This window comes from Carassius carassius, chromosome 7 (genome assembly GCF_963082965.1).
Source record: "Carassius carassius chromosome 7, fCarCar2.1, whole genome shotgun sequence".
Taxonomy (NCBI): Eukaryota; Metazoa; Chordata; class Actinopteri; order Cypriniformes; family Cyprinidae; genus Carassius; species Carassius carassius.
In genome coordinates this window covers 7,078,389-7,092,782 of record NC_081761.1, presented here as the reverse complement: position 1 = coordinate 7,092,782, position 14,394 = coordinate 7,078,389, and the positions used below count along the sequence as shown (strand labels likewise).

General features: G+C 35.4%; 1 protein-coding gene across 5 annotated transcripts in view; it reads right to left on the bottom strand.

Annotated features, from left to right (window-relative positions):
- dachb (dachshund b) overlaps positions 1 to 14,394 on the bottom strand; it is a 36,964-nt gene that overhangs the window by 7,689 nt on the left and 14,881 nt on the right. Inside the window, exons 2-7 of one of the 5 annotated variants that reach the window (XM_059553661.1) lie at positions 13,128 to 13,243; positions 7,038 to 7,157; positions 2,854 to 2,973; positions 2,388 to 2,557; positions 1,467 to 1,617; positions 652 to 723 (exon numbers count right to left, since the gene is read on the bottom strand). In XM_059553661.1, coding sequence (XP_059409644.1) covers positions 652 to 723; positions 1,467 to 1,617; positions 2,388 to 2,557; positions 2,854 to 2,973; positions 7,038 to 7,157; positions 13,128 to 13,243 — 749 coding nt within the window. Of the gene's footprint in view, positions 1 to 651; positions 724 to 1,466; positions 1,621 to 2,387; positions 2,558 to 2,853; positions 2,974 to 7,037; positions 7,158 to 13,127; positions 13,244 to 14,394 lie in introns of all 5 variants that reach the window. The other 4 variants (XM_059553660.1, XM_059553663.1, XM_059553662.1 and 1 more) reach the window with 4 other exon arrangements.

The following is a 14,394-nucleotide window of genomic DNA, read 5'->3' as shown; positions in this document are numbered from 1 at the left end:
TGTTCATGCTCACCAAGGTAGCATTCATTTGATTAAAAATACAAAAAAAAACAGTCATATTAGGAAATATTATGATTTATAATAACAGTTTTAATATTATATTGCATTTTAATGTAATGTATTCCTGTGATGGTGGAGCTAAAGTTTCAGCAGCCACTACTCCAGTCTTCAGAAAGTTCAAAAGAACAGCATTGATTTAAAATATAATTTATTGTAACATTAAAAAAATGTCTTTTGGTCAGTTTAATACACCCTTGTTAAATAGAAACGTATTAATTTAATGTAATTTTATATATATACATATACGTATATATATAGTGTATATATATAAACTCTCACTGATCCAAAATTTTACAACAGTGCAATCTGTATGTCGATTTATGCTTTTTATACATTTGCTAGTAGAGGATGAAGCAAGGCATGAACATATTATTTTAATTGTTTTGAGATTACTTGTATATAGAAACTAGAATAGCCCATTACAACATACCATTACATCACCCGACTAAACTCAATGCAATATAGTGGCTCTGTGCAATAATTGAACTATAATGAGAGCAGAAGAGGTCAGAGGAGAGGCTTTTCTGTAATGTTATGTTATATTAAATTTGATTTTTTTGATAAAATTTCGTTTATGTGGAGGAAACTCACCCCTGTCGTTGGAAAGTCTGTTCATATGCAGAGTTGAGTCTGTCTCACTTTGTTCATCATGAACATCATATGCTACAGAGAGAGAAAGAGATGTATAAAGACAGCAGACAAATGAAACAAGAAGTTTCAGAGAAACACGGACTATTGCCAACATATATTGCTTTGTGCTGTTATTGTGAATGCAGTCATAGCAAGCCTAGCTGATTAGTTTAACTTTTTTTCCTCAATGTAAATCATATAATGTTGTTTTCTATGGACATTATATGCAAGATATTATGAAACAACAGTAATATCACACTTCAAGATGAAGATGTTAACCACAGTAACTGGGTCTCTGTAAATACAGTAACATTGAGAAACCACATATGGATTGGTTTAGCACATTGTGTTTGATAAGGTGTTCCAACTGGACAACAGACCAATGACAGGCTGATGTTCAGTTATATGGAAATAAAATAAACAATTGGTTTATTATGTTACTGTCTGTAATATGTTTTTATGTTTTACTTATATGCCACAATAATTTATTTGATTTACATTACCGTCTAAATGTTTGGGGTCAGTAAGATTTTGTAATGCTTTTTGTGGAAACTTTGTGAACATTTTGGGCAGATTAATGCACCCATGCTGAAAAAAATAAATTATAAACAGTATATATTTTTAATCACCCCAAACTTTTAGTGTATGTTCATTTGTGAGATTCGCTCAGCAGAGATTGATGATTGTTTAATTAAACTTTAATAACTGTAATTAATTGCATATTATTATGTCATTAATTCAACTGACAGCCCTAGTTAATATGCAAACTCACTCACTCAAACCCAAGGGTGTTTTTTGAGGAGAGTGTGTGTAAGGCTGTGTGGGGCTGCTGGGAACTGAACTGGTTAGTTGAGGTGAGGGTTCAGTTTTCTGAGGAACATTCCCATCTATGGATGGTGTCAGAGAGGGGCTCTCGTCAAAACACTCCTGCTGAAATAAAAAAAGAGAGTTCAGTCCTGCAAACCTAAATAAACTCTCCCCACATGACAACACATCTTCATCGGCCCAGTTTATCCGAGTCAGCTTGCCTTAGATTCATATCACCATTAAGGATTTGTCATAGATTAAAACCTTTTTTAAGACTCAGATTTGTGGTAAGGCTAGTAAGCTATGGAAGCTTGTTTCTGCCACAGGATAAAAAAAAACAATGTCAATTCTCAGTTTTTTCCCTCAAAATTCTGCTTTCATATATTGCAATTCTGAATTATTTTTGTAACTTATTATGAGATATGAACTCAGAATTGCTGAGAAGAAAAAAATCGCAATTACCTTTTTTATTTTCAGGCAGAAACCCCCAAAAAGTGATTTGCCAGATGTAAAATGCTAAAATGTAAACACAGATTATCAAAGAAAAAAATCTAACTTGCTAGAAAAAGTTTTAATTGTGAGATAAAAAAAGTAGCAATTACCTTTTTCTTTCTTTCTTTCTTTTTTTTTTATTCATTAAGTGTCAGAAACAAGCTTCCATACTAAGCTGTGATGTGGGACATGGTTAACAACCTAAAACAGGTCTCTGAAAGCCACCTGACCTTTGATTACCTAAAGCAGTTTAGACCCCTTTGGACCAAGTGGACCAGCAAATTGCATTAAATGACTCAAATAAATAAACTCAAGCTAGAATTGTGTGAACAGTCCCTAATGACCTTGCAGCAAAAGAGCTGTGTGTTTTAGTATCTGGTGTGTACAGTATGTCCAACCTTGATGGCAGATGTCGGCCTGGAGACGGGGCTGTGCACCTGTGCACTGGCAACCATGTTGGCAATTGTATTAAGGTGGTTCATCTGGTTCATTGCCATGGCAACAGAGGCAGGAGGAAGTCCAACAGGAAGCAGAGGATGGGGCATCATCATGAAGGGCAGGTCCAGTCCTATGAAAAGTAAGAAGAATGGAATAACTACATACATTTGAGTCAGTCTATCACAAATATCTTTTGTATGGCTTCAGATAAGACTTAAAATTTAGTCATATGGACTACATTTATGATGCTTTTGCATATTAAGCTTGAATGCTCCAGTCTCCATTAACTGTCCCAGTAACTGAAAATAGAAAGTCATACAGGTTTGAAACGACATAAGGGTGAGAAGCTACTGACAGAATATTCATTTTAAATTGAATGATCTCTTTAAACACATCAGGGTGTGAAAGTGAATGGTTAATGCTCACTGTTGGCCAGTAGATGGGTGTGTTGGAGAGAGTTGAGCTGAGAGCTGTTCAAACTGTGCTGTGTTTTCTCTGAAGCAGTTGATGAACGCTTCTCTCTCTCCCAGGACAAAGCGCTACATCCTGTTTAATCATAAAAGAATATGAAATATTAACAATATAGGTCGTTTTTAGGTTTTAACATAGCTAACATATAACATAGCTTTTATATTTGAACTTACATTCATATTATATTAATATATTTTTAGATTTTCCAGTGTCTACGTTTTTGAAGTTACAGTAAGTTTAAATGTTCATTGAGATCCATATTAATATATAGATTTGTATATGTACTGTATGTAAAAACTTTTATCAGTTCAGATTGATATATTTAGTTTTTAGCTAATAGATTCTAACTGATTGAAGCTATAGTCTAAACTATACTATGACTAAGCAAAGCAAGATATGTTGAAATCTATTAAAATACACAATTATAACAATATATAGAATTTAGTAGCATGGGTAAAATCTTGAAATATTTTTATGTTTTTTTTAAAGTGTTTTTTTTTTTTTTTAACCTCGTACTGACATCTATTGGTGTGGATGTTACTGTAGAACTATCCTATTCACAGGCACTCTTGATACCAAAAATAACTATGAATAAAGTTTGTTAAAAGTCCTATTCATTGCTTTAGGTTAGCTTTAAGTGCACATTTAACCACATACTGCTCACAAAAATGCTTAGACAAATTAACTTTTACTGGAATCCTCCAAACAAGTGAGCAGAATACTATAGAATGGGCATAGGCTATCTCATTATTTTGAATAAAAAAAAAAAAACAATAAAATGTAAGTTGCCCAGCGACCAGCAGCACCAAGGAACCGAACTGATAATCTATCATCAGCATTCATGTCAGTGCCACTGGGAGCAGATGGTGTTTAGGTGGCAGATTTGTGGCGAAGGAATCAATGATAGCGCAGGATGAAGTCAGTCCCCTTAAGAATATCACATGCTCCAACCAATAAGGTCTACACACGACCGGACAAAAATAACCTGATTAAAAACAATAAAGCTCCCTCATTACGACACAACCCAACACTGCAGATACATTACAACACCACGGCAGCTTCGCAACCTGGGCTTTTCACCATGACATAAATACTGTACAATAGAGCTGCCATCTGTGCGACAATCTGCACGTCCGTGGAAATCAAGACTAGTGTCAGCACAAGCTCACATATCTTGTGGGACTGGAGTTCTAACGTAAGTGAGAGGGTGCTAATTCACAGTAATCAGACAGATGAAGATGGATGAGAGGAGGGAAAGCAAGAGCAATCAGAGACAACAAGAACTGCAGCTGTGCTGCGAAACACACTAAAACAAACACAAACATGCACATGTACACACACATGTGCATACGGTATATTCTCCTGTGTCAAGTACTCAAATAGAAATGGCTTTCAGCTTTTGGTCGGTTGTCTGCTTGCTTTGGATTACTGACATTCTGAAAGAAGCTGGTGTAAAGAGAAATACACCGTAAAATGGATTTCGAAAGTTTGAAACTGGAGTATGTTTTACAATAAAATACTATTTCACTGTTTATATTTTAATATTCAGAGAGTTACTTGCAGTTTTCTGTAATTATTTGTGAAATTTACTAGTAATTTCCAAGTTAAAGAAAAATTTTTGTTTCTACACCATTTTTTTTTTCAGTGTACGATGACCGATCTTTCTGCGAAATGTCAACGTGAAATCAATATTTTACTTTTTAATAAACATTGCTGGTCTTATAATGCATGATTCCTAAGTGCATGTTACCTATTATTTTGTACTTGTAATTTTAGACAGATCTTTTTAACCTGATGGATAATGAAATTAAACGTCCATTACGTACAAAAAAGGAAAGAACCGTTCAGTCAAAGGTTGTTTTAAGAACCATCTCTTTCTTACCTTTTTCTAATCTGAAGAACCTTCTTTCGCCAGAGAAAACCTTTTGTGAAACAGAAAGGTTCTTCAGATGTTAAAGGTTCTTAATGGAACCATTTAGACAAAAAAGGTTCTTCTATGGCATTGTGAAGTACCTTTATTTTTAAGAGTGTACAGGGACAGATTAGTTATTAATAAAGACTTGTTTTATGTGGTTTCTTGCACACTACTATTTTATGACAGTAAACACAATTTAACCATAAGCATGATTTGTAAACTAATAGCCTACATTTTGATATTTCTGTCACACACAGTAACTCTATGTGTATGGCTTTCTTGATGTAGTAAACTTGCTCGGTAGCACTGCATTTTTGCTGTGGAGTAATCAAGTATTAGCCCAATGAGCCACGAGACTAGATAAAATGGCTTCAAGATTTGTAGAAGCCAGCAAATGTGCTTTTATCTCACGTTATTTAGTTAACACTATAGGTTCGGTTTAGTGTATGTACTGTTATGAGAAAAAAATAGCCATGATGACAAGGTCAAAACTGTCTAATGAAAATGGTCATTGTTCACTTTTGAGTATTTTTGGCCAGTAATTAATTACAGTAATTTGTATCCTAGTAATTAATAAACACCAGATGGTCAGCTTATGTAGACTGTTTGATCAAGTGAGAAATGGTTTAAAAGTCAACTAGAAGAGATTTGTGTGTTTCTACACGTTTGCTCTCACCAAAACAAACACACACATTGGCTGCACAAAAAAAAATAAAAAATAAAAATACTACTGATATAAAAAGCATCTTAAAAATGAGGACAACTTCAAACAGACAAGATGAGAGGGAAAGGGGGTGGATGGGTGAAGATACAAAAATGCTGACCATATGCTCACAGGGAAAGAGGGGCAAACAGATAATGTGTGTGTTACACTATACACGAGTTCACTGCTAAGCACACGCGGACATGAAAACAAGCACACATATGCTAACATACACCCGTATGCACACACACAGTGCACACCTGTTTCTGTTAACGCAGGCAATCACCCGTATGACAGGTTTCGGCCATCTTGTTAAATAATGCATGGAATTTTTCTTTCAAGTTGTCAACGCAGGGGGAAAAAAAAGTATCTCTCGCTGCTTCTCTCCGCTCTTCTGATGTCATCCTTGATGCTGATTTTCCTTGACTGCATTCCATCTTTCTGATGAAGGCCGTTTTTTCTTCTCTCCTAAATTCTATTTGTCCACAGCTGTTCTCTCTAGGAATGCTGCACTCTCTTCCTCCTAAACTCTTGTGAGAATGGCTTTTGAAGTCCACATTATCCATGTTAGTTTTTGCCACAGTTAGTACATGGCTGCTGTGTTTGAAGACTCAAGATTTTATGTGAAGCCTAAAAAATCTGTCACTAAAACTAACATAAGTGAATGTTCCTTTTTGTTGTTTGAACTTTCTTTTTATCAGAGAATCCTAAATAAATAAACTACATATTGAAAATATATTAAAATAGAAAATATTATTTTAATTTAAATAATATTTAATACTATTACTGTTTTTATTGGTGTATAATTAAATAATTTATTTTTATTAATCATATATGTATATATATATATATATATATATATATATATATATATATATATATATATATAATTTTATTATTTTAATTATATTATGTTATATTTCATTTTTATGTATTTTACATTTGCTATCATAAAAACAGATATAATAAATATAAATATGAATATAAATAAAATAAATATAGAGACAAAATATTTTTAAATACAAAATTAGACAATAAATAGGTTAAATCAGAAAAGCCACATAAGGCATATAAGTTGCACACTTTTGAAATGCTTTGCATCATCCAAATTTTTTTTCTACTTATGCATGTACACACAAAAATACTGTACAAATGCAACATTATCCATTTACACATTTTCTAGTTTAACTTGGCTTGTATGCACCCCTGCACAAAATGTCTTGTTTTATCTCAAGGGCTGGTGTACTATTAACTTTTCTTCTGTCTGTTGTTGGTCTTCTCTAAATGCACAGTCAAGCAGCAGTCATTAATGTCACCATTAGTCTCTGTAAACCAAGCACAACCCTGCAACATGGGCCCCCTGAGCGAGCTCCGTGATGGGGCTCATCTCACCCAAAAGGCCCAGGTTACTATTGCAAGGCCATCTGTCTGTCACATCTACAGATTGCACTTTAAGCAAGCTGCCTTGAAGGAACACAAACACACATTAACAAACAAATTGTGTAAGCACAAGTCCTGTACCTGTATTAGTGTTGAGCTCATCTGAATCGAATTCTGAGCCGTCTTGGGTCTTGTGTAGATTCATCATCATCTTCATCTTCTGTATCTTCAAAGCTTCAGCCATGGCAGCTGTTGTTAGACCTACAATACATTCAAGAACAATCACAAACAACTGTGTACATGCACAAAATACTCCACATCTCACTGGTTATTGCAGCAATGGAGTAATTAAATGGAGACACCTTCAAATGTGTCTCCTCAACAGTTTTACGACATATCAACAATCTCAAATCTCAATCCCAAACTGAGCTCAAATTTGCCATGATTTTCTCTAATCAAATGGCAAAAATTTAAGATTAACTTTCCATCCAAATCTATTATGCAGATATAAACTATTGGTGGATAATAATGCTTCTGAAGGAAGTGTCTTATGTTCACCAAGGCTGCATTTATTTGATCAAAAGATGTAATCATTTATTTGAAAAGAGTTTTTGCTGCTTAACATTTTGTGGAAACTGATACACTACTACTCAAAAGTTAGACGGTAAGTAACATAAAAAAAGAGGGTGTGTTGAAAGGTTAGTTCACCCGAAAATGAACATTTTCGATCTCGAAGAATCCTAGGTGTTTCCTCTTTCAGAATAATCTAATCGGGGTTATATTAAAAATTGTCCTTTTCAATGGGGGTAAGCGGGTGTTTGTTGTCAACAGTTCAGAAGACGTGAAATAAAGTGTGCGCATCTGTAATAAAAACATCCCTCACAATGCTCCGAGGGGAGAATAAAGGCCTCCTGCAGCGAATCCATGTATTTTTGTAAGATAAATATCCAGATTTCAAATGAAATAAACACTTTTTTCTAACATCTGCTGACTGTGTGGAACCGGAAGATGTGCTAGCAGAAGATGTACTGTACAGTATGCGCGCACCTCTGGGAAATGTAGGAGCAAAGGAATCAAAGTTTCCTTACTTTAGCAAAGGAAAACCAGTCTCCTCTTGGCTTATTTTGAAATCTCCTCCGCTGACGAACTACAAAACTACAAAAAAAAAAAAAAGAGTGTTTATTACATTTGAAGTCTGGATATTTATTTTACAAAAAACGTGGATTCACTACAGGGGGCTTTATTGACCCCTTTATAGACGTAGGAACCTCCCTGGCCTATAATATCCATTAATTCAGCCTGTGGAGCAATATTCCGCTCCACTCACTCATTCCTTGGGGTCGCTCGCTCAACCCAGAATGGCCTCCTGGTTCGAAAATATGTGGAATAAGGGCTGCTTTTTCTAGTCGACTAGTAGTTGTTCATTTAAGTGATTCGTGGACAAATCGCCCCTTTATATTAATTTAATTACTTAAATAGGCTACAGCAAAGATGAGGTTGATGATGAGGACTCGCCATGAACGCCAGAGAGAAATGCACATTTTATTTGGATTACATAATCAGAGAGTAGCCTATTTATTTTGGTTTGAATATTTTCGTTGACATTTTAAGTAGACATTTCAAGCTTTCTGTAATATATAGCCTATATTTCTCAAATCTGTGAGGCACAAGCTGAGTTTCGGCACCCTCCAGTTCACATGCAATGCAAGTGATCGTGACAGCGCCTCATTACATTGTCTGCTATTTATTTGCTTCTTATTTATAAAATACGGGGCAATTGATTGATAAAACATTGATCAAAATTAAGATACAATAAAAAAAAAAACGAAAATCTTTTAAAAAGAGTTTTCTATAAAACAAAACTTAATGAAGTCGTCAAAATCATGTTTTACCAAAAACAGCGCCGTTGCTCCCCAGACTTTATCTTTTCATCAAGGCTGCCACAAATATATTAAGCAGCAAAAATTTTCAACAATTTTCATTCAGAGCCTTAACTAATATTTAAGCACTAATAATAATTATTCATAAATGAGCACCAGAATATTAATCTGAATATTAGAATGATTTATGAAAGATCATGTGACACTGATCTTTAGCAATCTTTTTTTTTTTTGTTTTTTTTTTTGTTTACAATATTCCAGTTTTTTACTTTATTTTTGAATAAATAAATTCAGCATTGGAGAGCATAATAGAAATTCTTTCAAAAACATAAAAAGCTTAATTATACCAAATATTTGACTGGTAATGATTTTACTATAAGACATTGAGAAAAAAAAAGCCTTTACTATTTGGTTTTGAATACCTTAATACACTGGTTTCAGGCTGCTAAGAGATGTGCTATTTATGAAGCACATTAGCCTAAAGTAACAGCAATAAATTCCTCAGTTGACAGTGAACGGACATTGTCACCAGCAGCAGGGTTTAGTCAGAGCAACTGGAGGGTCAAAGTAAGATAAGGGACCAGAATTAGTTCTCTGTTAGCTGGACTGCATTATTTATAGGCATATCATGGAAGCAGTCCAAGAAATAGCCATCTGCCAATCAATCACTTTAAACTCCCCCCACCAGCAGCACAATTAGCAAGGCAAAGAGCTCTGGCCTTGGTTTCCCATCAAAAAAAGTATTGATTAGCGACAGACAGTCAATTCTCTGGACTAGTGATTGATTTTAAAATTGCTGCCTCTCTCATTAATTCAGACTTTTCATTACACAACTCTGTAACTGTGAAGATGTCCATTGTGTCTGTGTTTGTGGTTTTGTATATGTGTTTGGGTGAGCTTGTGTATTGTATTTGAAAAGGTCATGGTTTTCCCTCGCATTGTGACAAAGGAGATGAAAAGTGCAGGTGAGGCTGACCGCTGATAAGGAGAAAAATAATGGACCACTCACACACACAAAGACACAAGTAAAGAGTGGCATATTCCCTCAGGAGAGCAATGGCTGCTTGGCTAATCATGACTTTAACATCTCTATGTAAATGCTGACTGTCTAAATCTAGTATACAGCTGTTACATGAGCTTCGCTGTGGACTCGTGGGAAAAACAATCTTCAGAGACTTGAGGTGAGCTACATAATCTATTTGACAAGAAGAAAAGCCATCGTTCATGTGAAGTGAGATTGTACTGAGGGGGGAACTCTATTCCTTGAGCTCTTACGGTATAGCAGAAACAAAGTCACAGCCACACAAAATGTGAGAATAGTAAAGATTATATGTACATTTAAAAAAAAAAAAAAAACATGCTTTAAAAAAATGAGCTGTGAAACTGAGCTGTTTAATGCAGCTCACAAATATAGGAGTAACATTTTACAATTTTGCAAGTTTTGTCTTTATTTATTTTTTTCTCAACAACATTAAATAATAATTATAATAATAATGAAAGTAGCACTTTAGTATGGCGACCAATTCTCTATATTAACTAGTTACTGATTAGCATGTTTATTAATAACATATTGGCTTTTTATTAGTAAAGCACATACTCTGTATGACCATATTCTACATCCCTAATCCTACACAGTCCCTAAACTTACCTTACTAACCATTGATGAGCAACAAATTAGGAGTTTATTGAGGCAAAAGTTATAATTAATGGTTTGTTAATAAAATGTGACCATTAAATCTTACCAAATCCAAACTATTGAATGGTAGTGTATACTGTATATAAAAGCATTTTTCTTTAAGGTAGCTTGGAGCTATTGCATGTGTGTAAACACATCTTTTCTTTCCTCTCTTCTGCTCCGTTTGGCACCACCCCCTGCTGTCTGTCATTGCCCTGAGTGACAAACAATCCAGAAAATTCCAAAACATGCCAATAAGGTCAGTTTGCTGTCTTATGAGAATATGAAAATGATAGATTTAAATGAATGTCAGTCACATTTTACTTACCTAATCTGAGCGAGAGAAAACAAAGTATCATAATGAAGTCTCTGATTGCACTGTATCTTGGCAAATCTTAGCACAGTTTGAAACATTGTTCAGATCACTTCTGAAGCTCTAGAGAAACAGAGATTACGCTTGTATTTTTTTATCTCTCTCTCATGTAAACAATCTGAAAACCATTTCAGTTCCCGTCTAAGAAGACTGAGATATTCAACTCATTTCTGATTTTCTTTCTTCTCTAAGCAAACAAAATGCTAAGCAAAAAACTGTCATGCCTTCATTGTGTTTTCTGGCCTGTTGTATGTTGCTGTTAGAATATAATCACTGATTCACTCACCATGTTTTATTTTTTTACCCAACTGCCATAGCCCCAAACGATTGACTGAGCACTTGGCAAATCAAAGCAAACTGCCCTAATCGCATTCCTAACGAGTTCTGACATCTGGCACTTGTCGATGCCAAGACTCTAAGTGACATTTCCACGGTAACTGCTCAAACACGGCAGAATATCACTGCAAGTCTAGCGCATCTTCCATGGTGACCCCACAACTTTGTGTGTGTGAGAGGGAAAGGGAATACTTTTTGCAGCGCCATTACTGTACAAATACTCATGTGCTGATAAGCATACAGTATATAGCAAATTATTTTTGCAAAGGTCTTAAAGTAAAGTCTTAAAAATGTCTCTGACATCATATTTATGGGAGTGAACTTTTTTTTCACAGTGAAACAGGTAATATTAGGGAGTATTTAAAAGGTAGTAGGCAGTATTTAAAAGAACTAAAACTAAAAATGAAATAAAAATAAATAAATAAAAGATTGAATAAAATAAAAATAAAGCGAAATAGAAATAAAAAAAATATTAAATTACAAAAGCACACAAAATCACTCAAACTTAAAATAAAAACTATAATATATAAAAAAAATAAAACAGCTATATATAAAATACAGTAAGACTAACTGAACTTGTGATGGTTGAAACTTTACTTCCCTTTCAGTCGGTCACTCTCGACGTCATGTCGTTGACCGATTAAGCAGACCCAGGATGCCATAACCCTGGCTTATCAGGCACAGGGTGTGTCCTGCCCATTCAGGTTGTGAGCTCACTAAACTAGAAGTGTTGCATCCTCCCGGTCGCTGGCTCGTGGTGCCTCGCAGAGCCGGTATCCTCCTGTGTTCTCACCTCAAACGGGTAGTGGAACCGAGAGGCCTTAGTTAGTGTCGGCTTGTTAAAACTGCTCCAGAGTGTCCTTACTGTAGATCCTCCATCACCCTAGGCAGCTGGATGTGGCGGAACGTCTGGTGCCAGGCCTTTATGATGAATCCATGAGATCCATGGAAGGCTGGATTCCATATTGAGACCTAAGCGGTACTCATATGTGTATAGTCCACGGTCCCATCGCCACGGCTCCTCGGCAATAATCTGGCATTGCACCTGCTGCATTATTATACTCACGCTGTGATCAGCGGCAGATGGATGCAATAATTGCATGCCCAATGTGCATTGACTTGTTTAGTTTACAATTGAAGTAGATTGGTCTATCGAAATGATATCCCAATTAGTCGGTCAACGACGTGACGTCTCCATTCCCTCCTTCAGGGAACGAGGGTTACCATACGTAACCGAGACAGTCTTAAGGCTAGTAATCATAAACAATTACTGGTATAAACGCATATAGGATCACAATATATAAATAGGTCATAAAAACTAAGTCTATGATGGTTAATCCCCAGGTATTTTGGATCTGAGGTGGGAAAATGTGATTTCTTGAAGGTTAAGTAGTTACTGTTTCACATATTTAAAAAATAATACAGTATTCAAAAATTAAAGTAAATTATATTTCCCAGACATTATCTGGCAAAACATCACTGTTTCCTGAGAATTAGCCATAATTGTCTAAAAGTGGGAAGGACATGTCCCCTTCCAGGTATAATCATTGCTACACTCCTGATTCTGGCAGAAATAAGACATTTCTTGGGGCAGATTTCAGCACATTTTCAGCATCCACCCTTTCCAAAGTTATACAGTAGAGCTGAGAAGCAAGGACGGGGGATGTGAGGCTCATGGCCAGTGAGAGGAAGAGGGAAATAGAGAGGGATGAACAGATGGATGAGTGATCCCGCTGGGGTGTGTCATTCATCACTGTCACCCGTAAAAGAAGGTGCATGAAAGATGACCGAACAGAGTGGCATAAAGGGAGAGAGAGAATGAAAGATGAGCAGAGGAGGGAGTGATTTAAGCATATACTTTTCATATGTTAAAGGGGGCTGTGAGTGAGTAAATTGAGGCTCATCTAAATTTACAGCACACAGAATGTGTTGAAAAACGAGACGGGTGTTTGTACGCTTGCGTTTACCTGTGGGTGACAACAGGGCTGGAGACAGAAGGCTGTTTGCTCTGTGGTGGAGGGTTCTGGGGCTTTCTTGCACACCGGCCCCATAGGAACGCTTCGGTGGGCGACCTGGACGGGAGCTGTGAAAGGTGAAAACACACATTAGTATTGTGCCCATCATTAAGGACAACAGAGACATTTAAAATTCATATACATTATTTTAACGGTTTTGCATTAAATTTAGAAAGATTCCAAGTATTTCAGCTGTTTTCCCCCCAAATCCCAGCATGATAAAAAAATGTATTATTATTATTATTATATACTGCCATTCAAAATTTGGTAATATTTTTTACAAGTCTCTTATGCTCAAAAGCTGCTTTATATGATCGAAAATACAGTAAAAACAATAATATTGTTTAATATTATAATAATTTGACATAACAGTTTTCTGTTTTAAAATATAATTTATTCATGTGATGGTAAAGCTTATTTCAGCAGCCATTTCTTCAGTCTTCAGTGTCACATGATCCTTCAGATATCATAAAAATATGTTGATTTAATTCTCAGGAAACATTTAATTCATAATGTTAAAAAAAATCTGCTTAATATTTTTTAGCAAACTTATTTTTTTCAGGATTCTTCAGTGAATAGAAAGTTCAAATGAATAGCTTTTTTTTTTTAAATAGAAGTGAAACATCATATATGTCTTTATTGTCATTTTCTTTTAAACAAATTGTATCATTGCAGAATAAAAGTATTTATTTATAAAAACATCTGATCAACAGTAGTGTATTTACACTTAATGTAAACATGAGTTTCTAACATCTGGAACTGGAAAGGCTTTATAAAAATCAGAGCAAGAAAAGCTTTCAAAAGGTTCAGCTGCAGACTGTTCAGTAAACTCCAGAATGGGTGCATTTGTTTTTCCCAATAGCTCTTCACTTGCTCTTACATTGGTCTTTGTCTGTCACCTGTCAATCACAGGATATGAAACAGCGAAATAGCCAAAACAGAGTATACAGACTGTCCAGTCAGTAAGGGTGATGGGAGGTAACAGGAGGAGAAAGAGAAAGGACAGCCAGTAGCTTTTCTTGCCTGTCTTGCTTTTGTTTATAACTCCAAAAGTTCATCTCAAGGGTAGAGACACAATCTCTGAGCAGTCAAAGGTTAAAAGACACTGTGGGGCTTTTGCCCTGGAGGAATGTGGAAGAAAAAAGAGAGGGACCTTTAAACAGAGGCCCGTGACTGACAGAGAAACAGACTGAGTTTAACATCTCTCCATTGATTTATG